The sequence below is a fragment of the Doryrhamphus excisus genome, chromosome 19, assembly GCF_030265055.1.
Source record: "Doryrhamphus excisus isolate RoL2022-K1 chromosome 19, RoL_Dexc_1.0, whole genome shotgun sequence".
NCBI lineage: Eukaryota > Metazoa > Chordata > Actinopteri > Syngnathiformes > Syngnathidae > Doryrhamphus > Doryrhamphus excisus.
In genome coordinates, this window is record NC_080484.1 from 11,982,001 (window position 1) to 12,001,053 (window position 19,053).

General features: G+C 40.7%; 1 protein-coding gene across 3 annotated transcripts in view; it reads right to left on the bottom strand.

Annotated features, from left to right (window-relative positions):
• The window catches only part of eya4 (EYA transcriptional coactivator and phosphatase 4), a 38,089-nt gene extending 19,397 nt beyond the window's left edge, over positions 1–18,692 (bottom strand). For all 3 annotated transcript variants that reach the window (XM_058056716.1, XM_058056713.1, XM_058056714.1), the window contains exons 1-2: positions 18,443–18,692; positions 14,810–14,875 (exon numbers count right to left, since the gene is read on the bottom strand). In XM_058056716.1, the coding sequence (XP_057912699.1) occupies positions 14,810–14,848 (39 nt within the window). In that variant the 5' untranslated portion in view covers positions 14,849–14,875; positions 18,443–18,692. The remainder of the gene's footprint in view (positions 1–14,809; positions 14,876–18,442) is intronic.
• Between the last annotated feature and the right edge of the window lie 361 nt (positions 18,693–19,053).

Sequence of the window (19,053 nt, forward strand, 5' to 3'; positions counted from 1 at the left end):
ATGAAATATTTTCACAGCAAGTGGAGAAGGCAAGGCAGGGAGGTGTCCCAAAACATCCCTGATATAAAAAAAAATACCAAAAATATTTCAGCGCAGTGTGGGCATATCAGACAAGAGGAAACAAAGCGTGCAGTATATTAGACGACTAAATGACAACTTTTGTTGACATTTGGTCCATTTGAAGTGTCTCTTAGCGCCTCTTTGCCTCCACAACAACATCGTCATGGCTCCTCTAGCGGAACCAACGCCGTTTGTCTTCCAGCAGACCGAGACGCACTCCTCTAGCGCCCCCGTTATTGCTTTCTTTCTTGTCTTAAACGGAGCAATTAATTCAAGTTAAATCATATCCAACTTTCATCTAAAACACCAATGATAACGTCACGGAATAACAGATATATTTACCATGATCACATCATGGTTAATTATACTGTATAATTACGTATAATATTTTTATAATATATGTCAGCATGTTGGCCACACAGTCAGGAGATTGGGAAGATCTGGGTTCCAATCGCCACTTGGGCATATCTAATGTTCTCCCTGTGCCTGTGTGGGTTTTCTCCGGGTACTCCCACATTCCAAAAACATGAATGTTAGCCTAATTAGCGGCTCTAAACTGTATATAGGTATGAATGTAAGTGTGAGTCATTGTTTGTCTATATGTGCCCTGTGATTGGCTGGCCACCAGTCCAGGGTGTACCCCGCCTCTTGCCCGAAGACAGCTGGGATAGGCTCCAGCATACCACTGCGATCCGAATGAGGATAAGCGGCATAGAAAGTGGATGGTTACATATTATTTTGTTCTTGTTAAATTATAATCCACCCATCCATTTTCTATACCGCTTAACCCTCACTGGAGGTGCAGGGGTATGCTGGAGCCTATCCCAGCTGGCTTTGCACGAGAGGCCCAAAAAATATTTGAATCCTGGGCGGCACGGCGATCTAGTGGTTAGCGCGCAGACCTCACAGCTAGGAGACCAGGGTTCAATTCCACCCTCTGTGTGGAGTTTGCATGTTCTTCTCCGGGTACTCCGTTTTCCTCCCACATTCCAAAAACATGCTAGGTTAATTGGCGACTCCAAATTGTCCATAGGTATGAATGTGAGTGTGAATGGTTGTTTGTCTATATGTGCCCTGTGATTGGCTGGCGACCAGTCCAGGGTGTATCCCGCCTCACGCCCGAAGACAGCTGGGATAGGCTCCAGTAGCCCCGTGACCCTCGTGAGGAAAAGCGGTAGAAAATGAATGAATGAATATTTGAATCCCCCCCTCTGTAATCTTTGAACCGATCAATAGTTCTCTATGTATTTTTGAATGACTGCATATTGAGGATAGCATGCTAATCAAAAGAAATAGTAAGTAAGTTCTGCAAGATGAGATAAATTCTACATAATACTGAGTTGAATTATATGGTCAAGATATGAAAAACATAGACATTCTAATACCTCAACGGTACACAAGCACAACCTCCATTTGTGTCTTACACACACATTTACCTGTCCCCCCCACTCCACACCCTCCCTCCCTCAAAGCACTCCCCATTTGTGTGAGTGGTTATCTTGGCGGAAACCCAATCCCCCTTCCTTTCATGTAAAATACATTGTGCCTTCCCTCCCTCGTGTCGCCCCGCCCGCCCCCCAGCAGTTGTGCCCCAGCCTGGGGAGGTGTAAAACTATCCCTCTTCTTTATGTCTCCAAAAATGCCCCCTTTTTCAGGTGTACGAGGAAGCTAGAAAAGACCAAGGGACATGGGGAGGAGGAGGGGTTTGGGTGAATGCCCTCCAAAAAACATCCCTCCTTCTTTCTTTCTTTCTTTCTCTCGTTAGCTCGCTTTACCCGCCGATGTTCACACGAACGACGCCAGGAGCAGCTTCCAGCGACACACCTTGGGAATGTCACGGAAACTAGTTTCTACACCCGAGGAAGGAAATCTTTGACCTTTTCTATTGTCTTCAAATTGTCCCAAAGAGATGACAAGACACAACAATGGAGCTAAAATGGTTAACCGTCAAAGAAAGACGAGATAAGGTTGCTCGACAAACATCACTACTATAGTGTGTGCCCACACCATTAGGTACACCTGCACGCCATCTGATGCAAGAGCTGTATTAGGAACTACAGTTCGTGTTTGAAATTAGAGTCTTCTTTTGACCTAAACATGTCATCATCTCAAGATATAGACTCCACGAAAAATATGGTGTCCCAAATTCATTCATAGGACTTCAATATTCTTGTACATTACACTCTAGAAATATAAAAAAAACGTTTTTCCTCCCATTTTCCGTGAGCTAAGCTCATCTGTCATTCATCCACCCCTCAAGGGTGATGCTGATTATGCATGATTATTGCCTTAGGTTGGCCACAACAAAAGTCCACTCAAAAATCTGCAGTTTAAATGATATAGTTAGCATTTTTCCACATGAAGTTGTATGATTTCCACATCAACAGTGACTTTCCTTTCCTGTGTCCTGTGAGCTGAGCCTTATTTAGAATTTTTTTTCAACCCGAACGCCTGAGCCCGAAGATGTATTTAATACGTCTTTCATGTTTTTTTTGCACGCAAGGCAAAAAAAAAACAAAACTGCACAATAGAAAAGATGCACCATGTTGGTGCATCACCATGTTTTAAAGCAGGAAGTGAAAGTGCATGGAGCTGTGTAGCATTCACAAGGTACGCATTGAAGGGACATTTTAATGCATGCACACTCCTACACAGTTCAGTTCCAAATGCAAAAATGTACATATATTCTAGAAATATCTTTCTTTTTGTATTACCATGTTTATATAGCCTTTAAAAAAATCAGTCAAAATCACCACAAATGGCCAGTACTGAGAAGGATTAGTAAGTAAGTAAAGCCTTTGCTCCTCAAAACAATATACGTTCAAAAGAATAATACATTTCCATCGCAAAACAGTTTTCCATAAAAAAGTCGGACCTCACAATGGATCTGTGTTATTTTCTCTCTGTTCGTATCATTGCGATCTGCTGGCTTCTATGTGTTCCACATTATTAACATGCATGGATGACGATCGCTATAGTATAGGCTACATTGATATTGCCGCAAAAACCATGCAGACTTGTAATTATATGGGCGGTAACGACACAATGTGTCTGAATCGCCCTGTATAATCCATGGTTGTCCTGTCACGGACATCGCTATTGGACAATTTTGGCTTCTTGTCATGAGTCATGTCATGTGGGAACCAAAGTGTCCAGGATGAAACAGCTTCACGTGTGTAGGAAATATACAGTATATAGTAAACATTGAAGTAGCTATTATTATTATCTTTGCAGCACTTTCATCTATGTGTGCTGTTTACTCATGTGTGGGGAGGAAGCACACTCTTCTCAACCCCCCCCCGCCCCCGCCACACTTGATGCCCCGGTGGTCTCCGCACTGGCCGCCACTTGGAGCTCCTCGTTGTCTCAGGAGAATGAGGTAGCAGATCAGCCGACATGATTTAATGCAGCTTTACTCCATGCACACAAATGAAAAGTCAATGATGGATATGTGTGTGTGTGTGTGTGTATGGTTGGGGGGGGGGGGGGGGGGGGTAGTTCTGCGCTGTTAATCGTGAAGCGTTTGGCCTCGACTGCCCCTCTGCTCAGCTAATCTGATGAGGGTGATTAAAAAAAACACACTGGGAGAAACCTACACCGGTACACGGATGACTAGTCAGACACACACACACACACACACACACACCGAGTTGACGAGTCAGACAGTGGGAGAAACATTTGAACAGATTGTGGGTCTAGGTTTCAGAGGATGTGATGAATGACTCCATTGTTTTCATTGGTTTTGTGTCAATGTAGGCTGCTTAGACGACGACAACCATCACGGCTGCTTTCTTAAGTTTGAAAATATAGCAAATAACTTGCTAATGGTTAAAACGTTTCTTGTCTCTGAAGTGATCCCATAGCCTGCCCATTACAATTGAGTAAGAATAATAGGGGTATAAAGGTGACTATAGGGGTGTCATTTCATGTTTACAGGGCTCTAAGATTGTACTAAACAGGTTTTCTATGCTCTAACTATGAAAATAGTCCATAATATTTTAAACTTTATTTAAAACGTCTGTACAAACAACATGTTTGTCTTATTGGGCAGCAGTCTAGTCTGGTATGTGACCAAGTGTTTAATAAAGGTGGAGTCCAAAGGCTGAGAAGACGTATAATGGAATCATAAGAAGAAGCCATATGGGAAGTTGACTTAGTGGACTGGAACACACAACCTATCCCTCTTTTTGCTGCTGTTTGGAACCTGAGGAAACACAACACCACTCTTTTTGCATTGACCCCCCCTCCCCTCCCCTCCCCTTTCCTTTACCCGACCACAGCCAGTGCAGGTCCACCAAAGTCCCACCCCTATCCTCCAAGACCCCAAACCGCACAACCCCCCCCCCATCCCCCCTGTGTCCCTACACATCTCAATACCAACTCCATCAGTGAACACATGCAATTCAGTCAGAAATGATACAAGAAGTTACTGTATGCTAACTATACTGATGACTATGGGCATGGGCTGGTTATCGGTTTCAAGGTACACCGTGGTTATCGGTTTCAAGGTACACCATGGTGTGACAAAAGTCACGGTTTCAAAACCACTCAAATTTGGCGGGTTACTGTTTCTATGGCACAATAGAAAGTGGACGTCCACGTGGAAATACTCAGTCGGAACTGGGCTTCGATGGGTCTCACTTTAAGTTACACAAAAATACGAATGACTAAGGCACATCAATAACTAATAGTAACTAATGAGGAACTAGTGAGGTGGGTTTGTTGCTCATTAACTACTGTCATTTTGTGTACCTTATTGTAAAATGTTGTGTTACGATGTGTTGAAACCCCAAGTGTGTGCAGTGTTGCCACACATCGGGCATAGATAGCATAGGCGCTGTTAGCATTGATCGGCACCGATGTGGCTACGCGGTTGTTGTCGTTGTCGCTCGACATATTACTCACGTGGAGGGTTACCAAATGTGAAGATGTGGAGATTCGACTATGACATCATAAAGGAACATTAAGAGAAACATTTATTTACATTTCCACTTTCATTCTACAGTAAACCTCGGATATATCGGACTCGGATATATCGGAAATTCGCTCACAACGGACAGATAAAGAACCGATTTTTCTGTAATGCATTTCCAATAAAAATTCATTGCATATATCGGATTTTTTATAACGGATTTCGCCTATTTCGGACAATATCTCCAGTCCCGTTCCAATGCATTTCCATTAAATTTCCCTCGCATATATCGGATGGCCGCATCTTGGCGCTCCGATTCGCCGAATCGTGACAGGCCACTATACGACGTCATTTGCAGCGTTGCCAGGGCCTAGCTTAATTAACAATTTGTTATGCTCAGAGTCCAATAAAGTTAAATTCTCATTACCTTACGTCTCTTTTCATTGCCCAGTCCAGGTACATTGGAAACATAGTCAAGGAAGTGCCTTTTTATAACGATTTACGCATATACCGGATATAAATCCGATATATGCGTAAAACGGACATTTTCCGGTATACGCATATAACGGATTTCGCTTATATCGGACAAAACCAGTGGGAACAATTGAATCCGATATATCCGAGGTTTACTGTATTAAGATATATTGTATATTGTATATGGTTTAAAAATGACTTTTTTTTTCCAAATCCGACTTTTTAGAGCTGTAATTATAACAACGTGAACCGTCAAACGGGCATATTTTTGCCCTATCACAGCGTCAGAATCTCCCAGCGATGCCTACCGATGACAGCTGGACTAAATCCTGCAACACATGCGTATGTCACTGCGTCTGTACGTGCACACGATTAAAATACCAGTAGGAATCAGCTGTGAAACTGTTGTTTGTAGTCTTGTATTGGCTGTGTGGTTGGACGGTGCAGGTGTACCTAATGTTGTGGCTTGACCTGTGAGTCAGAGGCATGTCATAAAACGTGTCATCAAGGTCTTGTGTGCGTCTTTGTGTGCCTGCGGCTGGTGAGATGATTCTATTGTCACGGCAGCAATCCGATACAGAGCAGGGGGCGATGGGAGCGTCACAGACAGACAGCAGAGGATAAGGGGAGGGGGCTCCTCTCATAGGCTGTCTGGAACCCCACTACCCTGGGGGGCACTCATACCTGGCCTCTGCCTACCTGTTGTTCCTCTACTATGGTCTCAAAGAGCTGACCCGTTTAGTTTAGGTTTTTTTTTTTTTTTTACTTTCCGTCTTCCTTGCTTCTCCCCTTTCTCACTTACGTACATCCTCCCCTTCTTCCTTGACCTTCTTTTTTCCTTTTTTCTACACACATGTGGTATTTTGAGTGATTTTATTAGGAAGATGATATGAAGTGTTTTTTTTAACAGCTTGGTATGACAGAACAGCTTGCGCCGCCTGCTCGCTGGCTGACGGCCTGTCGGCTATATTGAATCTTGGCTTGGAGCAGATGGTGTGTGTGTGTATGTGTGTCTGTGTGTGTGTGTGAGAGAGAGGCAGCGCATGTATCTGTCTACTGTCAGCCACCCGTTAAATGATGGTCCTTTTTTTTTTTTTTAAAGGATATCTACCTTATGCTGTTGTGCTGGCACATGCCGGTGATGTCATTATTTAACAGGCATCTGGGATGAGCCATTCATCATTTAATTAAAAGCGTCTGAAAAGGAGCTTGGGCCTAATGACATTAGCTTTAATTATTAACGATGATGCTGCTGCTGCTGCTGTGGAGACTCTGGGCGTCCTCTGACTTGCATGTGCAATTTTTTTTTTTACCTCCCTCAAGAAGGTTCTCTTTTCATCTCTACTTGCTTTCTTAATCCATTTCTGCAACATTCTTAGAGTAAGCAATCGCATTTTGTTAGCACTGCAAAGCTTTAATTTCTCACAGAGTAAGGCATAAAGTGTTTTCAAGTAATTCTTATTGAATTCAGTGTTTACATGTACCTCAAACAACCAAAATAGATGTACTATACTAGTGTCAAAATCGACTGCAAAAATCGATTACTTAATTAGACATAGACTTTCTTTATTGTCATTGCACAATAACACAGCAGTGAAATTGCCTGGCTCCCGTGTAATAATAAATAATAATGTGGAGAATAAATAGATGACATCAAATATGAACAACAATGGACAGCATAAACAGTAATTTGTACAAATAATTTAAATAATTTAGAATAAATAACAATAATTTAAAGTTTTGGGCAGGTAGAGGGGCTTATTTGGCATTATGCAGTCTGATGGCCAGGGGGATTACTTAATTACTTACAAAAAATACGCATTTGTCATGCAAATGTCATGTGTTTTTGGCCTAAAATAAGCATTTTCAAGCGCAACAATGACTAAATGAACTAAAATACAAATAGTTGTCCATCGCTTCATTGCGTTTTTTCAAAAGTTAATTATTAAATACCTGCCACTGCAAGAACGGTCTAGAAACCGGAACAACAAAAGGGAACTTTCCCGATGCTAACATGCGTGTCTATAATATGTAATTATTTTCTATTTTATGTCTATTATATTGAGTAATATGAGTGTAAGAGTGACTATAGGAGTGTTAGTTCATGTCGAGAGGGCTCTAATGTTAAAAACCTTACTTAGAAGGCCATAGACAGGTTCTCTATGCTCTAACTACTCTACTCATATATTCCATTTTTACCCGTGATAAACAAATGATTACTGTAATCGTGTCTTATAGCAATGGAGTCAAAATGGCATGCACTAGTTGGCTGCAACCAGCAGAGGCGCTGTTGATTCAGTCTTAAGTCATTTGTAGTCTAAATATGGCAACACTGGCATGGAAAGAGAAGCTCTGAAGTCTCAGGGAGACATTCCCCCATCCCATGAAATAATTATTACAACCTAGATTGCTGATGCTGCGAAAATGCCAACATTTGCCATTAAGTCTGGGGTCACAGCCAAACGGGCCTCAGCATCCACTCCAATACCTCTGCGGTTCCACGCTGCAAAGGCAGAAATCCTATCTGCCAGCAGAGCAGCAGAGGAAGTTCTCGCTACAGGCGAGTTAGTCTCCCGATTGTTGCAATTTTCCCCGCAAAACAAGGAAGCTTGCTAAAGATGAACTTTCAGCCAAGTTGAACCTAAGGTCAGCTGGAATAAAATATTCATCATCCGATCGTGACGGCAGTCTTGAAAAGTATTTGAGAAGTAATCAATAAAGACAAAGGAACCTTCCAGCGAACGAGACAGTCTCCATTTGGATGACCTCAGCCGTCCCACGCCGCTGCGAGAATATGCGTAAAACAGAGAGGCCAAAACACCTAGAACGCACTCAACAGACACTCAAGCGCAAATATCATGCGGTTTCCTGTCTGCTGAGTTTCTCTAGAAAGCCCACGCTGCTTTCTCCAGCCTTTTTTAGATGGATTCTCCAGTCTGTTTGGCCACTTTGTGGACTTGGCATGGCACTCCACGGTGACCCGCTGACCTCACACCTCTGTGGCGTCTCCGAAAGCGCCAAGCTAATTATCATGTTACATCTTTTTTTTTTCGTGTTACCCCCAAAAACAAAGTGAAGGACTGACAAAGTTGTTTTTTATGGTGTGTTGTGCTGTGACCTCACACAATCCCGCTGGGAGGAGAATAGTCTATCTTTTCAACAGAACCGGGCTAACCTTCCCTTCGAGGCTTTTCCAGTCTCAGGAGGTTCTTTAACACGGCAGGGAGGCATCAAAAAGCAGACAAACCAAAACCAAATTTCTCTGCGGGCTAATGACAAAGGTTGCGTTGATGGCTTCTTGACAACTTGGAGAAAAGCTGATGCAGTGAGAATAGAAAGTAAGAATAAACACTTAATTCGCCATTTCAATACATTTCCTGGTTTACTTGTTTTACATTCATTTTAGATATCAGGAAAGCATGTTTAGCTGGTTTCAATTTCTATGGTAGCACGTTAAGGCAGCAGACGCACAATAAAAAAATTGGCCTTTGACTAAATTTCCTTTTACAATAATATTTGTATCATCTCTAAATCATGTTGTATAAACTCCTTTGTTGAAACTAAATCAACACTGCCTCTGCTGGTTGCAGCAAAGTAGTGCACCAATTTCTTCACAATGAATTAAGTGATGACCATACACTCAACCTCAATAAGTGAATTTCTGCAAAGTAGGATATTTTAGTAATTAACATTAACATTATTAGAGTCCTGTAGACATGAAATAACACCCCTATAGTCACTTTTACAGTCCTATTATTTGTTTACTTCACATTGCGCAGACTACGGGATCACTGCAGGGACATGATAACCTGTTAAGACCAAAAATTGCTAGCATAGCAAGCTAGCAAGGTGACTAGTTAGCCTGTCCAATTTACTTCTTACTTCTTCTTTAATTAATTAATTTAATTTAAAAAGTGTTTAAAACGGAGTGAAGAAGGACAAAGACGTCAAAACCTTACCACTTCCACACAGAATGAGAGAACCTTTTTTTATCCACTCAACCTCAGCCAGTCTCCATGCAGTGTGAAAGGTGATGTAATTTAACATCAGGTCTCATAACACTACTTGTGCCTAGCGACCACAATACTAATAGTATAGGCCACTAATACTGTAAGCCATAGACAACCACGAAACAGCGATCATTTATAAGTGAATTATATTTTCAAAAACTTGTTGATACAAACATTTGACAAATGTCTTCAATAATCGATGATGCGGGAATGAGTGATAGAAACTATGCACATTTAGTCGATGGACCAATAATGCATGTTGATTACGCAACCTAGCCACGTTCTGCAAAACGGAGAGCGACAAGCTGCAAAAAAATATTTTTTGTCTCACTCCCATTTATTCCTTTTGCATTTTGAAGCTCCTCTTCAAACCTTAAGATCCACCAGTGCAAAATGTTAATTCTTTTCTAACTGCTATGAACATTTTGACGAGGAGTGCATATCGTTATTGAAATAGGCTGCAATACCGTGCATATCGTAAACCTTGAATGTAACCCATGCGTGAACCTGCTAACTGTTTAAACATAACCTCTCGCCTTAGACTTTCTGCAGATGTAATGAGTCACAGTAGAAGAAGGAATAAAAACATTAAATGTACCCGAGACTGCACAAAGGCCGGCTGCCAGCTGTCAACTAAACATAAATCTTACAAGAATCACCGTACCCAAAGCTGAAACTGAAGCGCACCTCTGTGCCAAGACCGGGATGCCAGTCCACTCCAGGGATGCCGTGGCTTTTCGCTGCTATGCTCCTGTCAAGTGCCAGCATGCCTTGTCGTCAGGCAGATGGTGATGGCAATTCTCGGGCTCGCATTTAGCTACCGCCGCTACATGTATGTGTGTTTGTGTGAGCGGGACTGTATGGGGCCGTCAGGGTGAAAGAGGGGTGCAACCTGACCCCCCCTCCCTCGCCTTTTCTAACTTAGTCCGTGCACGCTAAGTGGGACAGCTGCCATCCTCCCTGAGACTCAGGAAGACGGCTACAGCTAAAAGAACCTTCCCTTATACGCATGGAGGGATTAGCATAACAGTGGAGGAAAAACAGGAAAGGTTTTTGAAGGATGACAGCGGTCTGTGTTCACATTGACCTGCAAATATATTTTAATATGCATGCCAGGCCACTAGTGGGCGACATGATTGGCACACACAGCATAAGCTTAGTACGCCACAAAGTTTGTCTTTTGCAATTATATAACATTTTTTTCCCCAATTTAATTAGCCAAAATTTCTAGTAAACCATTTTTTCTCTTAAATATTATGACTTTTGACAGTGAAAGTTAAGCTTGTGTATCTACTGTGTGTCTGCCTCTTCCTGTATTTTTACAATACGTTCCCATAAATCAGGGGTGGGTAAATATTTTGACTCGTGGTCCACATTGAGTTAGCAAAATTGTCCAGGGGGCCAGAACATATATTTAACACACACACACTATTTTATACTTATAATTTTCCTCGAATTATTTGTCTCATTATGTATGTTCGCATGTCCCTTTTTTCAGGAGCACTTTTAACATCAGACCACATCAAAATATGTAATTTGCATGTAAGACTTGCAAGTAATGTTGCCAGTTTGTATGTTAAAAGTTGAAATACTTAGAAAGCAACTGGCAGGCCGGGTTCAAACGCGGCCCACCCCTGCCATAAATCAATTGCATATTTTTTACTGTTACTGAGCTTACTTGTTAACAAACATTCACTGTCTGCGGAAGACATTTTGTGTGCTAGTTGTACATGCGTTGCACTGAGGGGGAAAAATAGCACATCAAGCACATAGAAAACCTCATCAGTCGCTTGAACCGCAAGCATCGCTTCAACGCGTTGTTGTACTCCGGTGTCTGAAAACTACAAAATGTTGGCCAGAGACCTCTGTGGCATCACACCAGCTGCTCGGAGCGTGTACCTGAATACAGTGCACCTTGCTGGGCCACAGCAGGTGGCACCTACCGCTCTATACTTCTCCTGACTTCCATAGCACTGGACACCTTGGCTGCTTGGAGCATGTGTCCGAAAACAGTACACTTTTTTTGGGCCACAGCAGGTGGCTCCCTCTGGTTTTCACTCTGCTTCCCCTAGTGATGTGGTAGTAGTAATGCCGTATTTGATTAGGACAATCAATCAACAGCTAAAGTTGGTGTATCCACATTTGTTGAGTCTTACGTACGTATGTATCCAATAGTCATCTTAAACAATTAGTTAGCTTTTAGGCACATTTCTAGAGCATTTTCAGTTATGCAGACCGTAAAATCCTTACAATGCTCCTGGCCCTATAAACACAACTGCCTTGCACTAAAAAAAATTCAAATCAAGGTTGAAGAGGCGTTGAGGGACTGTATACAGTACCAGCCCAAATTTTAGACACGCCTCACTGAATAACATGAGAAAGTATGTCTAAACTTTTAACTGGAAACATATACAGTGGTATACAGTATGTGCCTATGGATTGTAGCAAATGCAGATGCTAAATCAGGCCCCTAATCCTGTCTAACTCATAGTTGACACGCAGTCCACGTCATTTTGAAGCATCACTCGGAATAAAAAAAAAAAAAAAAAATCTAACACCATTTTGTCTCAGCTAAACAAGTACGTGACAACAGGTGGCGTGGGACAGTTAAACAGGCTAAAAGTAGCATTAGCAAACACGCTTGGCTTCGACCCAATGCTCTTTCCAGCACCCCCCTTCCACCCTCCTCCAGGGACCCCAGACGGCAGGTTGGCCCTCTTCAGACCGCAACCCAGATGCCGCAGCGTGGTGGTTCTGTGGTAGGGAGAGGAGGAAGTGGAACGGGGACAGGACACTTTAAAGGGTAGCAGCAGGAGGGACGAGTGGGGGGGTGGGGGCGGGGGTTTTGGGATTAGGTATCAACAGACAACTCCCCGAAACTTTGTGTGTGAGGTCTCCTTTCAACGTCAACCAAGACACGCCTTATTCGATGGACAAATTAGCTACTATCACTTTGAATATTGAACGTTCCTGTTTGCTAAAGATGACGTTCCTATGCAAAATGGCTGCTAAAATGCCAAAAGGACACAACATGTTTACTGAAAGCCGATGCTGTAATACGATAAGTATACATTGTTCATTTAGCGACGGCTTCCTCTGGCCTTGCTTAACATTTCCACAATGCAGACCATTTTTTTGTTGCCTCCCTGCCCTCAAGCAACCCGCAAACAATTTTTACCCACCCATTTACATCACTGCCAATAAACCTAATACCACTGGAAACGCCCCTTCATTGGGAAAATACAACAAAAAGTCTTTGTAGAAACCTTCGCAAATATCATTACTAATAATAATATGCTTTGCATAATAATAATATATTTTTTAATGCTTTTTTTAGCAAGCCTCACTCCCGATAAAAATTTTAAGACCAATTGAAAAATTGCAAGATTTTACATTTTGCACTGTTGGATCTTAAGTACAGCTCCAAAATGCACAAAGAATATTTAAAAAATATGAACTTAATTAAAAGACGGTACGGTGGTCGAGTGTTTAGCACGCATACCTCACAGCGAGGAGGACCAGGGTTCGATTCCACCCTCGGCCATCTCTGTGTGGAGTTTGCATGTTCTCCCCGTGCATGCGTGGGTTTTCTCCGGGTACTCCGGTTTCCTCACACATTCAAAAAATGCTAGGTTAATTGGCCACTCCAAATTGTCCATAGGTATGAATGTGAGTGTGAATGGTTGTTTGTCTATATGTGCCCTGTGATTGGCTGAAGACAGCTGGGATAGGCTCCAGCACCCCCCGCGACCCTCGTGAGGAAAAGCGGTAGAAAATGAATGAATGAATGAATGAATGAATTAACTTAATTAACCGCAGCTCCCCCAGTGCCGGCAGCACTCTTGCACCCCCAGACCATCACATTGCCAATTATTTTCTGTCATGAATTGAAAGTCTAATGAGAAAGCGATACTTTTGTATTTGTATACAGACTGAAGTTGAAACTGAAACCAGTGTAATGCACCAAAATGGAGCGTAGGGAATCATACATGAGTATTCAAGAGTCAAGTTGCATGCAGAGTACGACAAATTCATATATGTTGGCAGGTCTTAGATAATATAGAAAATCCTCCCTGCTTCCCACGCCCCCCCCACCCCCGGACAGTTCACTCCACCGCCCCCCCCCCGGCTAGTTCTACAAGAGTAAATTTGCACAAGCTGTACACTGACTACTCTCAAGTATACCCAGGTTTCCACTCACAAAGGGGGCGTTGTGAGATAGCGTACACAGTACAATCTGTGCGTGACATCAGCACCGCGTCCTCATTTTGCTTATTTAAAGATCGCAGCGTGTATTGTTGGGAAAATGATTTTGGCGGCCAACGAGGTCCGCATCACATTTCAAAGTCGTTAGTCAGCCACCAGAACAGGTGTAATTTCATCTCCTCCTGCATCGAGCCTCGTCCTCCCCCCTACCCTACCCTGACCTGCCAGCCTCCACTGTAATAACAGTGCAAAGTGGGACAGAACGCATCAACTGTGTTGTTTTCTTCTTTGTTTTTTTTTTTTTTTATGCCGTTCCACTAGACGAGGCTCGTATGGATTACAGGCCGACCTCGGTAGACCGCTGTCACTCACATTTACAGTAGGGAAAGAAGAAATAAATGGGTCTTGTCTTGCATTGTGCCACTATTAAATATTAATGGCCATATATTCCTCAGTTACTTCACCTGCTTTAAATAGGCCAGTGACATCATTTATAATGGCAATTTGAGACACATTGATTTATTGTTGGAAATGAGATCTCAGCGGGAGCACAGGGATGTCAACTGTTTATACATAACACTAACTTCAACTACTTTTTCCTACAATGCAAACTTCTTTCTTGTAATATTCTTCAAAAAATATACATACAACTTCATTTTTTGTAGATTATGATTATTTTTTCTTGTCATAACTTGCAATTTAAGGAATTACTTAATTACTGTAATCACACTGGCATTACATCAAAATATACATTCAATTCTTATTATTTTCTCAACTTAATTTGCCAATATTATGACTTAATTCTAATATTTTGTAAAAATAGTACTCTTTTTGTACACTTTTGTGAGTTTTCTTGTTTAATTGTATTTTTAAGTGTGCAGAGGGTTGATGCAAAAATCAGCTGTGGGCTGCAAATGGCCCCCAGGTCGCACTTTGGACACTAATCCTCTAGAAAGTCAAGCTTGTGTGGAAGTGAAAGTTAAGCTTGTGAGTGACAACAATGCATCTACTGTGTGTGCCTTTTTTCCCAGGATTTTCCCATCAGTCACATGTAGGCTTTGTGCAGCTCTGTGGGTGTGTGTGTGTATTCATCTAAAAATAGTAGTAATAATAGTAGTAATATTATTAGTAGTAATATTTAACTTACCATTTGCTCATTGAGGTCTTGTGAGGCCTCCATTACCATTTGGGTTGTGATCCTCACTCGCTTCAACTGCAAAAAAAAAAAAAAAGTGACAAAATGTACACAAGCGTACACATTGTTGCATTATTTCTTTGCACTAGTGTCCCACCTTTTGATAAATGATCACCTCGAATGATTAGACAGTAGTAATTCTGCCAAATGTGCTTGAAACCCGCCATAACACTTATCTTTGTGTGTGTTGATGTGTCACTCGCTGTGTTTATGTGTGAGCAACAAGAGACGGGAGGGAGGCCGGCGGCACTGATGGAGGTGGCGGGCGGCGGCATATCGTCTTCAGCCGAGGGCCAAGCGGAGAGATAATTGCAGAAGTAAATATCAACAATGAAAAGGGAGACGTGTAAAAGATATGCACGCTTGACCGGCAGACGCACTCGACAAGACGAGAACACTGACCCTGTTTTTGTTTGTGCGCCGGCGACGGATTGGGACGTGATTGTGTGGACAAGGTGAGACGGGTAAGATATGATGTCGCCATTTAAACAAAACAAAACACCGTGGCTGGATTGAGTCAACTGACCGGGTAACACCCCTGTGTCCACAAGTCGATTCTTGAGCCTTTGGACCCTTGAGGGCCACCGTAGTTGGTGTGCGTGTTTGAAGAAACAGGATGTGAAATCGACTTAAATATTGCTTTACTCCATTTTTATTTTACATTTTGAATATTTAGTGAAATCGACTGAAATATTGCTTTAATCCATTTTTATTTTACATGAATATTTAGATTTTTCAAATATTTTTATTATATTGTGATATATATTTTTAAATATTTCCACAGCTCGTTCTTATGTCTTGTCTTTGTGTCATGGCCTAAGGTTAAAATAAAAAATAGCAACAATACTATTTATTAGTTTTTATTCATCAATTTTAACACAAATTTTCTAATTAATTTTTACACATTAAGCATACTTAAAAGGTATGTACATTATATTTGTTTATTTTTAATTATTGTATTACCATTATTTATTATTTCCTGCTACTAATACTAATTTATTATTATTATAAATTAGTAAGATAATAAATTTATGAATAATAAATTATTATTTCATGAATCCCTCTTACCATCATTAGTATTATTATTATTATAGTATAATTATTTTAAATATTTTATAATTTTTTTAAACATATTTTTCTGAAAGTTGTAAAGAAACATTTTTGCATGTATTTTCTTGCATTATGTAATATAACAATATATACAATAATAATAGATTTTATCCACTTTGTGTCATGTCAGCTAAGAAAATGCACATTTAAGTCATTTCAAATAAAACTCCAATCAAATGTTTAAAATGAATGATGACCTCTAGTACTACTATTACCACTGCTGTCATCATTGGATTAAACAGACCATTGATAATATATGGTACATTAGCGTTATAGTCATTTACTTATTGATTTAGTAGCCATTTATTGCCCCCCAAAGCACCACAACTAATTCCATTGACTTGTATTAATATGAATGCTTGTTTTCCGGCTCGATAAAAATCACACTCAGTGGAATCCTTTTAATTTTTCATAGCTGCAGCTCCTGAAACCCAAGACAATAATGCGTCTCTCAGGTGAATTGATTTGTCCACCACCACCACCACCACCTCTCGTAGTAGCAACCCCTCAGTCTCCTTTCTGCCAACTAGACAGTACATCTGCACACAATGAACTTTACTACTACATATGCATGCATTCTAAGTACTTTTTAAAGTGTAATAACCTTGCACTTGCTAAATTCCTGGTGCCTCACGTCGTCCTGAAGAGGACCCGGAGGTCACCTGACACTGAGCAGTGAATCAATGATGCCTGCCATTTCCTCCACAGTCCCACAAGAGAGAATTCTATTTCTTACAGTAGAAGAAACGCTGATTGGGAGGAGGGGGGGTGCACCGAGGTGGATTGACAAGGTGATCGCTACACGCTGCAAAGACGGCAAGGACGGGAATATGTTGGACAAACCGCAGAGTGAGGTTGCGGTGAAAACGTACACGTTTTTCTGAGTCCTCCTTGGAAAAAAAAAATGTTATTTCATAATATCTCTCATTTGTACAGTCTCTCACCGGATGAGCTGAAATACTGCTACAAAAATGGAGGTAAATTAATTAAAATATATGATTAGTAATATATTAATTTATACGTATTTAATTTAATGCTTTCCCTATGGAAGTTAGTATACAGTAAATATATATTACCACTGGTATTTATTGAAGAAATAATTTAATTAAAATAAATAAAATAATGATTTAACAGGCATTATATTTTGACTAATAAATTGAGTTAGTAAATTAAATCTCAAATATTAAAAAAAAATAATAATATGATAATATATGAAAAATATTTGTAAAAATATAAAATGTTAATATTGATATTTAATTATGAAATTCCCTTACCTGCTTGGTAAGTTTAGATTAGATCTGATAACAATCAAAATCTGCCTTTACAAACATAATAAAACTTGTTTATTATTACCTACTTCTTTACCAATTTTACTGCATCATTCTTTATTCTTATTAAACCAAGCTCTCCCCTGTACTGCTAAATGAATACATCTTTAACAGTATGCGTATTAATCACGTACAAGCACGTGGAAGTTATTCAGTCTAAATAGTCCGGCAGATATAAACCACACCGTCATTTATTTCCGGCCCAAGTGACATCTGCACAAGCTATCCTGCACAAGCCATGTGTCTGTACTGTAGCCCCATGAATATACTGTACGTCTACTGTGAAATCTAATCCTGCAGCCTATGGATTAGGACGCAGTCACCCCCGTACACCCTGTCATGTCGTTGAGGGCAGTCCAAAAGCCCAACGGGTGAACCCGAGCCCTCGGCATTCCCATTTCCTACATATCAAGTAGGAACACAAACTCCACGTGGACTGAGAAAGAAATGCCTGCACCAAGGCCAATATATTACATTCCTCATTTCACTAAAATGTCATTTGACCCGCAGATACTAAGGATATGTACTGATATTACCATTAAAAATGTCTAAACGTATGCCTATAATGGCCAATATTTCCCCCACACACTTGATATGATTGGCATCGATATCATCAATACTATATAACACTAAAATGCGATTATAACCATCATCAACAAAGGCGGATATCACTATCATCAAAAAGTTAAAAGTACTGGTATCGTGGTCCTGTATTTACTTGGTATCCGATCGATACCAAAACACCTAGTATCGCTCACCTCTAATGATTTGGTGGTGATGTATGGTCACATATATACAGTATAATACTTATATATGATGATGTTGTGTCATAGGGAAAATATTAACAATTTAGCAATGCAGAAAAAAGGAACATTTTATTTATAAGTCCATTGCTAGCATAAATTTGAAACATTTTGTCATCATATTTTATTTTCAGTTTAATACATGTACATGTAAACATAACAAGAAAATAAGTATGCATTTATACTTAAAATAAACCAAAATGAAAAACATTTAATGATGTCAACATTATTTTTTAATATCTTAAAGTATGTTTAATTGTTGTTTTGCCATGTTTAAAGATGAAGTGAAAAGTGTAAGTACATTCCATTCACACTCAAAACAAGTAATAAATCCATGACTGTACCTGTGCCGTGCCAGGAAGTAGTCACGTCCCAGGTCCAGTTTACTTGTTGGTGCAGCTCATACTGACTTCTTCTGTCCTGCTGCTTTGCAGGCTGTCACTGACTTGTTTACAACATCCCAAACAAACGAGCACAACAACGCTAAAGAACTGTCAACTTTCAGAAAGCAGTCAAAGCCAGCTTACGATGAGCTGACAGTAACTTTCCTCTGAGTCGGCGTCCAAGTTGGAGGAGCAGCAGCGGGCTGCTCAAAGCCATTAGCGCCAACTTCATTATTGACGACGGAGAGGCAACTGCGCATGCGCGCCGCTGACTGACGGACACTGACGGCCAAGTAAGTGATGGGTCTTTCCAAGGGGCTCTACCAAGTCGTTGATATAAATACTTTTACTGGAGAAATGGTTCCATATCTATCCATTTGATATCTATGTACTTTTGTGTAGGAACGCCACACTTTCTATAAGGCTATTTTAGCTAGTTAAAAATAAAGTAAAATTAAAAAAAATCAATAACATACCTATTACGCCACCTTTACGCTCGTATTATTCATTGTTTACGTAACATTGCACAAATGTTTTGCTACAGGGAGTATCTGTTAGCTAGCTATTTACAG